The sequence below is a fragment of the Candida margitis genome (genome assembly GCF_024628925.1).
Source record: "Candida margitis strain CBS 14175 chromosome Unknown scaffold10, whole genome shotgun sequence".
NCBI lineage: Eukaryota > Fungi > Ascomycota > Pichiomycetes > Serinales > Debaryomycetaceae > Lodderomyces > Lodderomyces margitis.
Genome location: NW_026261820.1, coordinates 14,254 through 26,277, shown reverse-complemented (window position 1 = coordinate 26,277; position 12,024 = coordinate 14,254). Strand labels below are relative to the sequence as shown.

The 12,024-nt window shown below is 40.0% G+C and overlaps 5 protein-coding genes across 5 annotated transcripts; 4 read left to right on the top strand and 1 right to left on the bottom strand. All coding sequences in view use genetic code 12, as the record gives it.

The window, feature by feature from the left end:
- Positions 1 to 49: 49 nt before the first annotated feature.
- Positions 50 to 2,017, bottom strand: HGT19 (Hgt19p; the record flags this gene model as incomplete). Its single annotated transcript, XM_051815216.1, has 1 exon — positions 50 to 2,017. The coding sequence occupies one exon, from the start codon at positions 2,015 to 2,017 to the stop codon at positions 50 to 52; it is 1,968 nt and encodes a 655-aa protein (XP_051671211.1).
- Positions 2,018 to 6,360: 4,343 nt separating this feature from the next.
- CANMA_003076 (uncharacterized protein) lies at positions 6,361 to 7,053 on the top strand (the record flags this gene model as incomplete). The annotated part of the gene is made up of 1 exon (XM_051815215.1): positions 6,361 to 7,053. The coding sequence occupies one exon, from the start codon at positions 6,361 to 6,363 to the stop codon at positions 7,051 to 7,053; it is 693 nt and encodes a 230-aa protein (XP_051671210.1).
- Positions 7,054 to 7,241: 188 nt separating this feature from the next.
- ETR1 (Etr1p) lies at positions 7,242 to 8,390 on the top strand (the record flags this gene model as incomplete). Its single annotated transcript, XM_051815213.1, has 1 exon — positions 7,242 to 8,390. The coding sequence occupies one exon, from the start codon at positions 7,242 to 7,244 to the stop codon at positions 8,388 to 8,390; it is 1,149 nt and encodes a 382-aa protein (XP_051671209.1).
- An 831-nt stretch (positions 8,391 to 9,221) lies between these two features.
- Positions 9,222 to 11,057, top strand: DAL1 (allantoinase; the record flags this gene model as incomplete). Its single annotated transcript, XM_051815212.1, has 1 exon — positions 9,222 to 11,057. The coding sequence occupies one exon, from the start codon at positions 9,222 to 9,224 to the stop codon at positions 11,055 to 11,057; it is 1,836 nt and encodes a 611-aa protein (XP_051671208.1).
- A 449-nt stretch (positions 11,058 to 11,506) lies between these two features.
- Positions 11,507 to 11,854, top strand: CANMA_003073 (uncharacterized protein; the record flags this gene model as incomplete). Its single annotated transcript, XM_051815211.1, has 1 exon — positions 11,507 to 11,854. One exon carries the CDS (start codon positions 11,507 to 11,509, stop codon positions 11,852 to 11,854), a length of 348 nt encoding a protein of 115 aa, XP_051671207.1.
- Positions 11,855 to 12,024: the final 170 nt, after the last annotated feature.

Sequence of the window (12,024 nt, the reverse complement as noted above, 5' to 3'; positions counted from 1 at the left end):
TATATACCCTTAAAAAAACTAGAATTGAAAAGACAGCTTCAAGCTTAAATTACTCAACGTGAGACACCTCTGCCTTGTCATTCCACTCCTCGTTTGTAACAGCCATTCTTTGATGGTCGTAGATTGGAGGGATTTCAGGCACGTTCTTGCGGCGCAACACATGAATTTGTACACCTCTAAGGAAGGTTCTTGTTCTGTATATGGCATGGGTATACATTGGGACAGCAAAAACGTCATCCAACTCTTCCAAAGTCAATCCTTTAGTTTCTGGCAAGAACCAAAGGACCAAAAAGAAACCGATACCGTTCCAAGCAGCGTACCAACCAAAGGCACCCGTTGGTGAAAATGCATTCTTCAACCGAGGCCAGGTAAATGCCAAGATGAAGTTCCAGAACCAACATGTTGCTGTTGCCCAAGACATACCCAAGTCTCTGATATACAAAGGGAAAGCTTCTGCCGAGTATGTGAAGGGAACCGGTCCTTCTGAAGAAGAATAGACAGCAGAAAATAGATAGATACCGGTAATAACCATACCCAACTTACCCTGGTCATCATGAATCAAGAATCCGAAACCCGCAACCAACAAGAATGCGCACATTAACGGAAATGCAAAAAGCAACAAGTTTCTCCTTCCATATTTATCAATGGTCAAAAAGGCTGGAATTGCAAATACGAAATTGATCATACCATAACCCCAAGATGCCAACATAGCTTTAATTTCACTCAAATTAGCTTCAATGAAAATGGAAGACGAATAGTAAGCAATGACGTTGATACCACAGAACTGTTGCATAAACATGACGATCCAAGAAGCAATGGCTCCGTTTCTGTTTCTCCTAATGGTAAACATTTCAATGACTCTTCTCCAGGTGGCAATCTTGTAGGAACCTTCCTCCTTCAACAACACATATTGGTAAAAGCAATCCCTAGCGGCAGCTATAGGCTCGTAACGTAATTGTTTCAAACTTTCAAAAGCCTCGTGGTGTCTGTCTTTACCCATCAACCAACGAGGTGATTCAGGGACAAATGGTACTTGGAATAAAACAATGATGGCTGGAATACAAGCGCTTCCCAACATCAATCTCCAGTTCAATCCTGTACCGAAACTCTTGTGGGGGACGTAATAGAATGCCAAAGTCGTCACGTAACCAAACATAATACCAACTGCAGTGAAAAATTGCCACAACATGACCAAGGAACCACGGATATGCTTGGGTGTACACTCTGCAGCATAAGAAGGAACAGTTGCTGACTTGATACCAATACCAAATCCCAAAAAGAATCGAGCAATAAACAAGTGCCACCAATTGTTGACAAAACCTTGCCAGATACATGTGACTGCCGAAATGCCGCAGGTCCAGAAAATAGTCCATTTTCTACCCAAGTGACGGTTAAACAAATCAGTCATCCAACAGGCAATACACGAAGCACACAAATATGGAGCTGAGTTGACCAAACCTTCGATCAAATCGGCATTTTTCATCTTATCCACTCCAAAGGCTTTTGGGTAGAACAAGGTGGCACCATTAACCACAGATTCATCCATACCTTGCACAGCTGCAGCCATAGATCCCAAAGCGATAACAGCAACCAACTTCATAGGGATGTGCCATTTTTTGGTGGCTTCCAAGTACAATCCTGACTTTTCTTCATCAGTTAAAAATGGCATTGAGTTGAATGCACCTGGTGCTCTAGCTAATGCTGCTGCACGGGCAAACAAATCGGGGTCTAAGTCATGCTTTGTGGCATAGTTTCTTCCCATGGCCATAACTTGCTTTTCGGTGTATTGTGCCAAAATATTACCGTGTTCGCCATCAGCACGTTCAGGTTCTGATTGTAATGACTCGGAATCTTGAAGTTGTTCTTTTGGGGGTGGATTTAGCGAGTCGCTAGTTGAGGATGTTGTCCTCTCGAAAAGAGCACCATTCCCCTCCTCGTTGTGAGTTTGGCCGCTCACATGGGAGTAGTTGGTGATGGGTTTTTCAGCGCTAATATCGGATTCACTATCAGCAGGCATCTTTCAAGCGTCGAATTAAACTTTGATTGCGAAAAATGAAAAAAAATAAAAAAGAAAAATATAATAAAGTGTTTCTATCGATTAAGTAATGTAAGTGGTTGTGGCTTCTAACGATTAAGCAATGTAAAGGTCTGTGTGAGCAAAAACTAGTAGTAGTAGTAGAAGCAGTAAAGGAAAAGGAAGTTAGAAAGAGAATGTTTGGGAGGGGATTTACTTCTGGTTTTATATAGTGCCGTGGCAGAAACTCTGTTTGCCTTTTTACATTGTTTTCAGTTTTCAGGACAATATAAATGAATGCAAAGCGGTATATTTGCTGGCATGCTTCAGTATTGTAATGTAACTAATGTGCATTTACTGAAAGCCGGGGGAAAGAAAGATGCATCTAAAAAAAAAAACATTTATAAATAGACAAACACAAAGCCACAAGGCATACTGGAGTAATTTTTTTTTTTTTCGTGACTGATTTTAATTTACAATGCAGGTTATAATAGAGCCATTCATGGTAGGCACTAAGTCAGTCGCGTGTTGGTGAGTATCTCCCTCTAAACAATGTAAAATCTTATTGTTTTCGTAGGTTTGTCTATTGTTGGATTAAAAGGGTTGATTGTAGCAAAAATAGAGAACTTTTGTCTGGAAAAGGTACTATATGCAGTATGTTGCTTTGTGGGTTTAATATATGCAGACACAGAATTTAGACGCTGTGGCCCAAAAAAACAAGAAAATAGAAAATTCCGAAATTGGAAAATCCAGCAAAGGTATGTAATGGGAAAAGAAAGTTTTTAGAGGTTTAGATTTTGCTGGTAAAGAAAGGCTGTATGGATTACATCATTGTTTTTTGAACTATTTTCGAGCTATACTTAAGTCGGTGAGGACAGATGATGCCCCTTTGTTTTTATTGTTGTTATTGCTATAAGTGGAATGCACTACCTCTCGGACTTCATGTTTCACGAAGCAAAACAAAAAGAAAAAGAAAAGAAAAAAATAGTTTGTAACGTCACCAAGGCGAGATTGTAATGTACTCCAGTCTAGCTCGGGCGGTGGTTTGTTGTTTTTGCTGGGTTGACTGTGTACACCTTAGCATGATTGTTGTCATTTGTCTGACATTATGATTGCTATAATATCCTTGGTTAACAGAAAAATAGAAAAAAATTGGGTTTCCTTTTGTGTCCGGGAAAAAAACTTTTTAGTGTCTGATTCACATGTGGAGTCGTATGTTCATGAAGAGGAGAGAGCCAGCCCATAGAGATTAAACAACCCTATTATAAACAGTAAGGGCGTTTGCTTGTACGTTTGCCTTTGCATTAGTACTGACTGCATTGATGAAATGTTCACTTCGACATTGTTCTCCTCCTTCTCCTCGATGTTTTTCCCCACCACATTCAATATATTACTCTTCACAAAACTTAAAAACAAACAAAAAAATAATCTTTCTTGGAATGATTTTTGTGGTCAAAGGCGTCGGAGTATCTGCCCTGGATGCGGAAGAACACAACAAAGCACAAGCCGATTTCCCCAGGGGGTCGGTACTAACTAAATTATGACAGCGCAAGAACAGATCTCTTGGAATAATTTCTTGAGTGTAGGGCTAAACCTTGCAAAGCCGGAAGAACAGGGATTTTCTTGGTGGGGTTCACAATAGGGAGTGAACCCAATATTTTCTTAAACGCGTGCTACGCCCGCCTTTTTGCAAATTTTCTGGGTTCGTGAAAAGACAATAGAAGCTAGTTTTACCTTGCATTTTGATAGTCTAAAATTTTTGCTTCATCTTACATCGCTCACTTCCTGTGCTGAAATGGAGGGTTCGACCTGCATGAATGCTGATCGGGAGTAATAGCGAGTGTGTAGTACGCATCCCCACAAGTTACTAGGGTAACATTTCATATAAAAACCGTCTCTCAACCAAAGAACACTGTCAAGTTTTTCGTTTCACTCCGCGTGGAATTCGAGAGTCAGACAAAGTTGTGTTCTTCCGAGATCACAAAGAGAAAACTTGTCTGACACTAAATTAATACAATTGGCCACAAGTTCAGACACAAAAATATATTGAATTCTATAAAAAAAGACTTCTCGGTGTTGGAGCTAGAACCAAAGGAGAGCGATCAGATATTTAGTCGAGAATGAAGCAACGTATATCAAGCGATGTACCCAGTTGTGTTGAAAAAAAGGTCTCACTCGTTTTTTCCACGTTGATGTTCAAGATCTCGAACAGCGTGATTTGGGGGCCCGGTGAACACCACAAGCCACAATCTCGAAAGAAAAGATTCTTTCGGTGGCATGACCATTTGATTATCCCAAGAGGCCATATCCTTATCGCTCCTTGATATGAATTTCATAACCATGAACAGGGTAGCCTATTTGGGCAGTTTTTGTAAAGCGTTGTTAGATCTTGTTTATTAATTTATGACGTAACGAAAAAAACCGGACATGATTCTTGAAGACACCCTTTGTTACAGCACAGCTAGGCGCAGGCAAAAACTCTTTTAGTAGTGCAACTGGGTGTCTATCTAGACAAGGAAGAGAGTCGTGAAACAATACAACAGTTATTGAGTTCGCTTCGATTTCAGAAGTGCACACAACAATTACAATAGGATCTGTTGTATTGTTGTGGATAATAGAATACAGAGAGGCTTTCACGGAAAATGAACAGCAAACTAAATCTTGCTATAAGCTAACGAGGTCTAGTTACGGAGGTTGAACTAAGAAGAGTCTTGAAGTATTCGATCTATGGAAAGTACTGGTAAAGAATAATTCTCGAGTATTGGGCAAAGGTTACGAGATTTACTTTTGTATAATAGACTTTTGTTCAGTGTCATCATCCGGAATAATTCTTCTGCGTCATTCATTCCCCGCTTTTTTTGGACATTGTTTTTATTTTTATTTTTATTTTAATTTATTTTTTAAAAATATTTGCTGCATAAAATCTGACACTTTTTTTTTTCCTTTTCGAGATTTAATGTCTTGTTTTAGCAGAATATGTCAGACATAAAAATATGGCATCAGCTAGCAGCACTTCACTGAGAGAAAAGAATCTGGTGAGAAGGACGTCACCAAATCTAGCTGCAGATCCGAGCCTGTTGCCACCTATCCAAACTCAGTGAAGTCGGTTGGTTTATTACGAGATTTGAAATATTTGCAATCGTGTGCGACACTTTCACATCAAAGAGTTACTAAAAGTGTGTAAATCCTTGCAAACGTTTGCAACAATATAAATTCCATTTCGAGGATAAGTTCCGTGTTTCAATATTTCATCAGAAAGAGCTATCCCGTAAAGGAGCCAGATACCAGCAAGGCTCTAACTTTTGGCCGTACTACAGTTCAGCTTACGGCTATAAAGTGCTGCTCTCCATCCCACCAGTCAATTTGAACCAATTGCATTTATACCTACAAACTTTGCAGCAAATTTTTTGCAACTCTCATTACCTCTTGAAACGTTTATAGGTTATCCATACACTGGAAGAAATCTATAAATAGCAAATGGGAAACAATTCGGCATCGGGGTTACGTATCATCTTCAAACCCGAAGTGGACAGAGTTAAAGCCGCGTAATGCAAAATAACAAAACCATACTCGTAAGTGTTTTCACATCAAGCTCTCACAAAGATGCAAACACTGTTATGATCTATAACATTACAAACACTATAGAGTCATTGCAGTTTTGAAGCGGAATCACTCATATTTATAGCTCCTAACCACCTAAGCCCAGCACGATTCGTCACTACGTACAAACTGTATCGTCACTTGCAATACGATATATGATATATCACTGTTCCTACATGCAACCCTAACCATAATCACTTCGAAACCATCAGTATAGTTCATGATTAATGCGGCAGGAATATTATTCCACAACAAAGATAAACGAGTGTCTTCACAAGATGGTAGTGTATCTACCAGAAAAGCTACGATAATGTATGGTTGGGTTCTCATGCACAAACTATCAGAGATCAATGGTTATGAGCGACAAAAAAGCTCTTCACCAAGGAGCATCATCGAGAAAAGACACTCACGATTGTTATTCATTACGTTACACAGGATGTTGCTCCTCCCAATCAACAGGCGTTTAATATATCTCGTTGTCTCAATTAGGAAATATACCCACACGCGCTCCTCTTTCGGATTTAAAAAGTTTTTTTTCTTCTGTTCTTCTTCTCTCTGATCTTATTTATCAAGGGTGGAGATATCCGAGTGAGATAAAGAGGGGCTTGATGGGAGAGAAAATTATTTTGGCGTGGGGCCGGGAAAATAATATCATTTGACTTATAACAACAAGTCAACGGACCCACCACAACTGTCTTCTGAATAACCTCACTCGTTGTTGGAATCATAAGTAACAAGACTGCACCATGTCTACACTTCAATCGCTTAATGCTCAGTACCTCGCGTACCTTTTGCAATACCCATTGTTGACAAAATCTATCACCTCCGGTATTTTCAGCGGGTTAAACGAAACCGTGTCGTCGGTAATCACCAGCGAGTATAAAGAGTCCAAAGTGTTTGGTGTCAAGGTAAAGCACGTGTTTAGTGAAAAGTTGCTCAAGATGATTATCTACGGGGCCTTGATTGCAACACCAATTAGTCACAACATGTATGGTGTCATCAACAAGATCTTCAAGCCACCATTGTCGAGCAAGCAAAAGATTTTGCAGTTGTTGACCAGTTTATTGACTGTGACCCCAACAATTTCGGCCTGTTTCGTGTCATGGATATCGATAATCAACAACTACAAATGCACAGGATGCAACCCAATCACCGAGTTGAAGAAGATCTTATTTATCGTCAAGGCAGGATTGAAGAAGGGATACTTGCCGGTTTTGAAGTCGTCATTGACAACGTCATTCTTTGCTTTGTTGGTGGCACAAAAATTCGTTAGACCAGAGTTGTGGGTTGTCTTCTTCAATTTGGTCTATTTCGTTTTGGGAACGTATCAGAATACAAAGTTGAAGAAGTTGCAGAAGCAACAGAGATTGGCCGAATCCCAGAAGTTGAAGGAATTGGAAAAGGAGGAAAAGGAGGAAAAGGAGGAAAAGAAGGAGTGAGAACGCTAGACCATCTCTCTCTCTCTATATATATATATATATTTATATGCATAATGACGATGATTTGTAATCGGTTGGGCATTTTTGGTAGCGGACCCCTTATTTCTCACGAGAGCAAAAATTATATATAAACCCACGAGATTTCAATTGCAAAACGCTTATTAATCAAGCAAGCATAACTGTTGGAAATGTTTACTGTCAAAAGATCAATTGCCCCATTGACATCATCAGTCCTCAAGAGAAACATGATTACCGCCCAAGCTGTGCTCTACTCCGAACATGGAGAGCCATCAAATGTATTGTTCACGCAAAAGTTCACCATTGATGATGACAATTTGAAATCAGACCAAGTTGTCGTCAAAACATTGGCCTCTCCCATCAATCCATCCGATATCAACCAAATTCAAGGTGTTTACCCATCAAAACCTGAAAAGACATTGGACTTTGGCACTGAAAAACCATCTGCACCATGTGGTAACGAAGGTGTGTTTCAAGTGTTGAAAGTGGGAGACGGAGTATCTGATCTTGCAGTTGGTGACTGGGTCATTCCTAGTCAAGTCAATTTTGGTACCTGGAGAACGCATGCATTGGGTACAACATCCGACTTTATCAAGTTGCCAAACCCAGAGCAATCAAAATCAAATGGAAAGAAACATGGGTTGAGTGTGAACCAAGCGGCAACCATTTCGGTCAATCCATTAACGGCATACCTCATGTTGACCCATTACGTCAAATTGACCCCGGGCAAGGATTGGTTTATTCAAAATGGAGGAAACTCTGCTGTGGGTAAATATGCTTCACAGGTTGGTAAATTGTTGAATATCAATTCGATATCGGTGATTAGAGATAGACCTAACTTGGATGAAGTCAAGAAAGAGTTGCAAGAATTGGGTGCTACGCAAGTTATTACTGAAGAAGACAATGCATCAAAGGAGTTTGGGGGTCACGTCAAGTCTTGGGTCAAGGAAACTGGCGGTGAGGTGAAGTTGGCATTAAACTGTGTCGGTGGAAAGTCATCGTCTGGAATTGCTAGAAAATTAAACAACAATGGGTTGATGTTGACGTATGGAGGAATGTCGATGCAACCAGTCACCATTCCAACTTCGTTGTATATTTTCAAAAACTTCACCAGTGCTGGATTTTGGGTCACTGAGTTGTTGAAAAAGAATCAGGAATTGAAGGTAAAGACATTGGGTCAGGTTATTGATTGGTACGAAAACGGAGAGTTAAAGGATGCTCCTAGTACGCATGTTGAATTTGACGGCAGTGACTTGGCTAAGCTATACCAAAAAGGAATTGTTGACTCGAAAGGAGGAAAGCAGTTGATCACTTATTAGTAAGGGAGTAGTTAAAATTGGGCTGACCATTTTGCAAAACTTTATCCCTTTCCTCTGTCTTCATTTTGAAACTGAATTAGATATTTTAACGAAATTGTGTAGAGTTTGCGGAGAAACTTTGCATAGAGTATCATCCTGCTGGAAGTCACGGTGTGACACATTTTAATCTCTTCGGAAACTATCGGGCGCGAAAGTTTCTTTTTTTCTTTTTTTCTTTTTTCTCACACGCTACAATTGACATTGCCTTAGTTTCCTTTACCCATGTTCCTCTTTCGGAGCTAACCTATAAAGCTGCTACTAAAACCCCTCATCTCCTTCTGTTAGAACGTTTCACTTACTCCAGAGTGAGCCCATTATTTGCGCATGTGTTAACCTGAGAGCTTTCGGTTGGGCGGCTATTTCTTTAGATTTCTTTTGTGACGCGCAAATTTGCAACTTTTTTGGTCACTATAGGTAGCGTTTCGGCAAGTTCCGAACTTCCCAATGAAAATTTTTTCATGGCTTCTTTTTTTAATAATTCTATATGGTTCGAATTTCAGAGGAGTGCTTGAGAGCTATTGTCTTTTTCCTTTTGAATTTGGTTTTTGTCCGGGGTACCAGGGGTTAGAAAGATAAAAAGCAGGCTTGTTTCCCAGATTTCCATCCTTTTGTTTTACAATTTTTTCTTTTATCAGTGATATTTGTCTTATCAGTAATCGGAGTGATTCAGAGATAACAAAATAAAATAAATCGCATAATCAGTACAAAACTTTGTCGGCGGTTTCTATTTTCTACAATTCATTGTTTTAAAACTTTGCAGGTTTTTGCCCACTACTTGCTCTCCATTCCAGCATGTCAAGAGCATTATCGTCTACCAGAGTATTGATCGATGATCAAGTTACACCAGCTACAGTCATATTTTCCATAGAAACAGGAAAAATTCTACATATAGAATACAAGGTTTTACCCCCAAATGACGCTATACTAAAGACGTATGCCGTGTTGCCAATCGATTACCGTAACGTGTCGCCAGCAGTGATTATGCCGGGGTTAGTGGATGCACACGTTCACTTGAACGAGCCGGGTCGTACGGAATGGGAAGGTTTTGCCACTGGTACCAGAGCAGCCGCCTTTGGAGGAGTGACAACTGTTATTGACATGCCATTGAATGCAATTCCTCCCACAACAACTGTTTACAATTTCAATTTGAAGATAAACGCTGCAAGAGAGCAGTGCTGGGTTGATGTTGGCTTTTGGGGCGGTTTGATCCCTGACAATTTACAAGACTTGGTGCCATTGATAAGAATGGGTGTGAGAGGATTCAAGGCGTTTATGATTGAAAGTGGTGTGGATGAGTTTCCAGCAGTTACCCCACGCATCATTCACGAGGCAATGAAGATTGTAAAGGACGAAAAGACGTTGTTGATGTTTCATGCCGAGATGCAACCACAGGAGCATAGAGTCGATTTCCAGATCCTGGATGAAGAGGATCTGTCGAGAGACGAGGATTTAACTGACTGGTCTGATAACAACCCAGTAGCCACTGTGGAAGATGAGTTAATGAATACAGACTTCGATTTGGGAATGTCTGCTTCATTTATTAATAGGGCCCCACAACCAGTGGTCAAGCTTTTGCGTAAAGATACAGGCTCCCATAAAGGGGAACACGAAAATTGTAAGTTGCCCCATAACCATGCAGGATCAATCGACGAGTCAGTCTTGTCAAACGACCAAGCAAAAAAGTTGGCCCATACGCCAATCTTGGCAGGTGCTGAACCAACACATGGTAAAAATGCAATGAAGGTTAAGCAACAAAGCCATTTAGAAGAAGAAGGGTTATGGGCAGTCGAGGATGACACCAAAGTCAGTTCGCCATTTTTGTTGGCAAAGCAAAAGGATTCGACTTTATCCACTGTTGATCCCACTGCTTATGCCTCCTTTTTGGCCTCAAGACCAGACAATTTCGAAACTACTGCCATCGCCGAAATCATCAATTGCTCAACCTTGATGCCTACAGTTCCGTTGCACATTGTGCATTTGGCAACCCATGAAGCAGTGCCTCTACTTAGAGCAGCAAAAGCCAAAGGCTTGCCAATCACGGCAGAGACATGTTTCCATTATTTGTCGTTATGTGCGGAAAACATTAGTAGTTGCTCGACTCATTTCAAATGCTGTCCTCCAATCAGAACTGACGACAATAGGAAATTGTTGTGGAAAGCATTGCGTAATGACATTATTACCACCGTTGTCAGCGATCATTCGCCATGTACGCCAGACTTGAAAGGCTTGGAAAAGGGTGATTTCTTTGAAGCTTGGGGAGGTATTTCCAGTGTTGGGTTTGGTTTGCCCATTTTGTACACTGAAGGATCAAAGTTGGATCCACCAATTTCGTTAGTTGAGATTAACAAATGGTGTTCATTAAACACTGCCAAACAAGTTGGTTTGGAAGACAAGAAGGGAGCTTTGAAAGTGGGATTCGATGCTGATTTTTGTATTTTTGATACCGAAGCAGTTGTCAAGGTTGAGAACAAAGATGTCTATTTTAAAAATAAGTTGACTGCATACGACGGTATGGAATTTCAAGGAAGAGTGTTGGAGACTTTAATCAGGGGTAACTCGGTTTATGCATTCGGTAAGGGCCACTCAAGCGTGCCCATGGGTCAATTGATTTTGGAGCAAAGAAGGTAAAGATATATAGATTATGGAAATTAAAAAAGGGTTAGTATCAGTTAGTGTTTGTTGTAAAAATGGTGTTGTTGTTTGTTGTTGCAAAAGCCTCTAAATGATATGGTAGCGTAGTAGCTACATCGGCCCACGTGTGCTCATTTTATACTTTTTGTAATTAATTAATTAAAGTGTGTGCGGCGATTGCCTAATTGGGACTTTGTTACTAAATAAATCAAAAAAAAATAAAATAATTATACTATCAATTGACTTCTTCTTCTACAATTGCGTTACATTTCAATTGGGAAAATTTTATCAAAAAAAAACACTCTTCATTCAGAAAGCAGAGGTTTATTGGAGGTTACCATCTGCTATAGTCCTATCGTCGCAACAACCACTTTACTTCGCCAACTCACTCAATCGGCACCTTTTTTTTCTGATAAGCATTGCTATCATCGCACACAATTTAAACAATGTCATCCACTAACAAAAGAATAGCACTCCCAGCCAGAGTAGAACCAAAGGTGTTTTTTGCCAATGAAAGAACCTTTTTGTCGTGGTTGAACTTTACCGTTATCCTAGGCTCATTGGGTGTTGGGTTATTGAACTTTGGTGATTACGTTGGTAGAATTTCAGCTGGTTTATTCACTTTTATTGCCATGTTGACTATGGTTTATGCTTTGGTTACTTACCATTGGAGAGCAAAAGCCATCAGATTGAGAGGATCAGGTCCATACGATGACAGATTTGGACCTACTATGTTGTGCTTCTTCTTGCTCATTGCTGTCGTGGTCAACTTCATATTAAGGATAAGAGCTTAAGGCGGGGGAAGCTAAAGATAAGTCTGTAAGAGGAAAGAGCTAGGAAAGTTTTATGCTTATAGGACAGTATTGTATAATATATATTAAGTTTGATTTGTTGAATGTAGATTTGGGTGAGTAGAAGTGGAGACGAAAAAAAATTAGGACCTTTTGTTGAATCCTTTAACCTT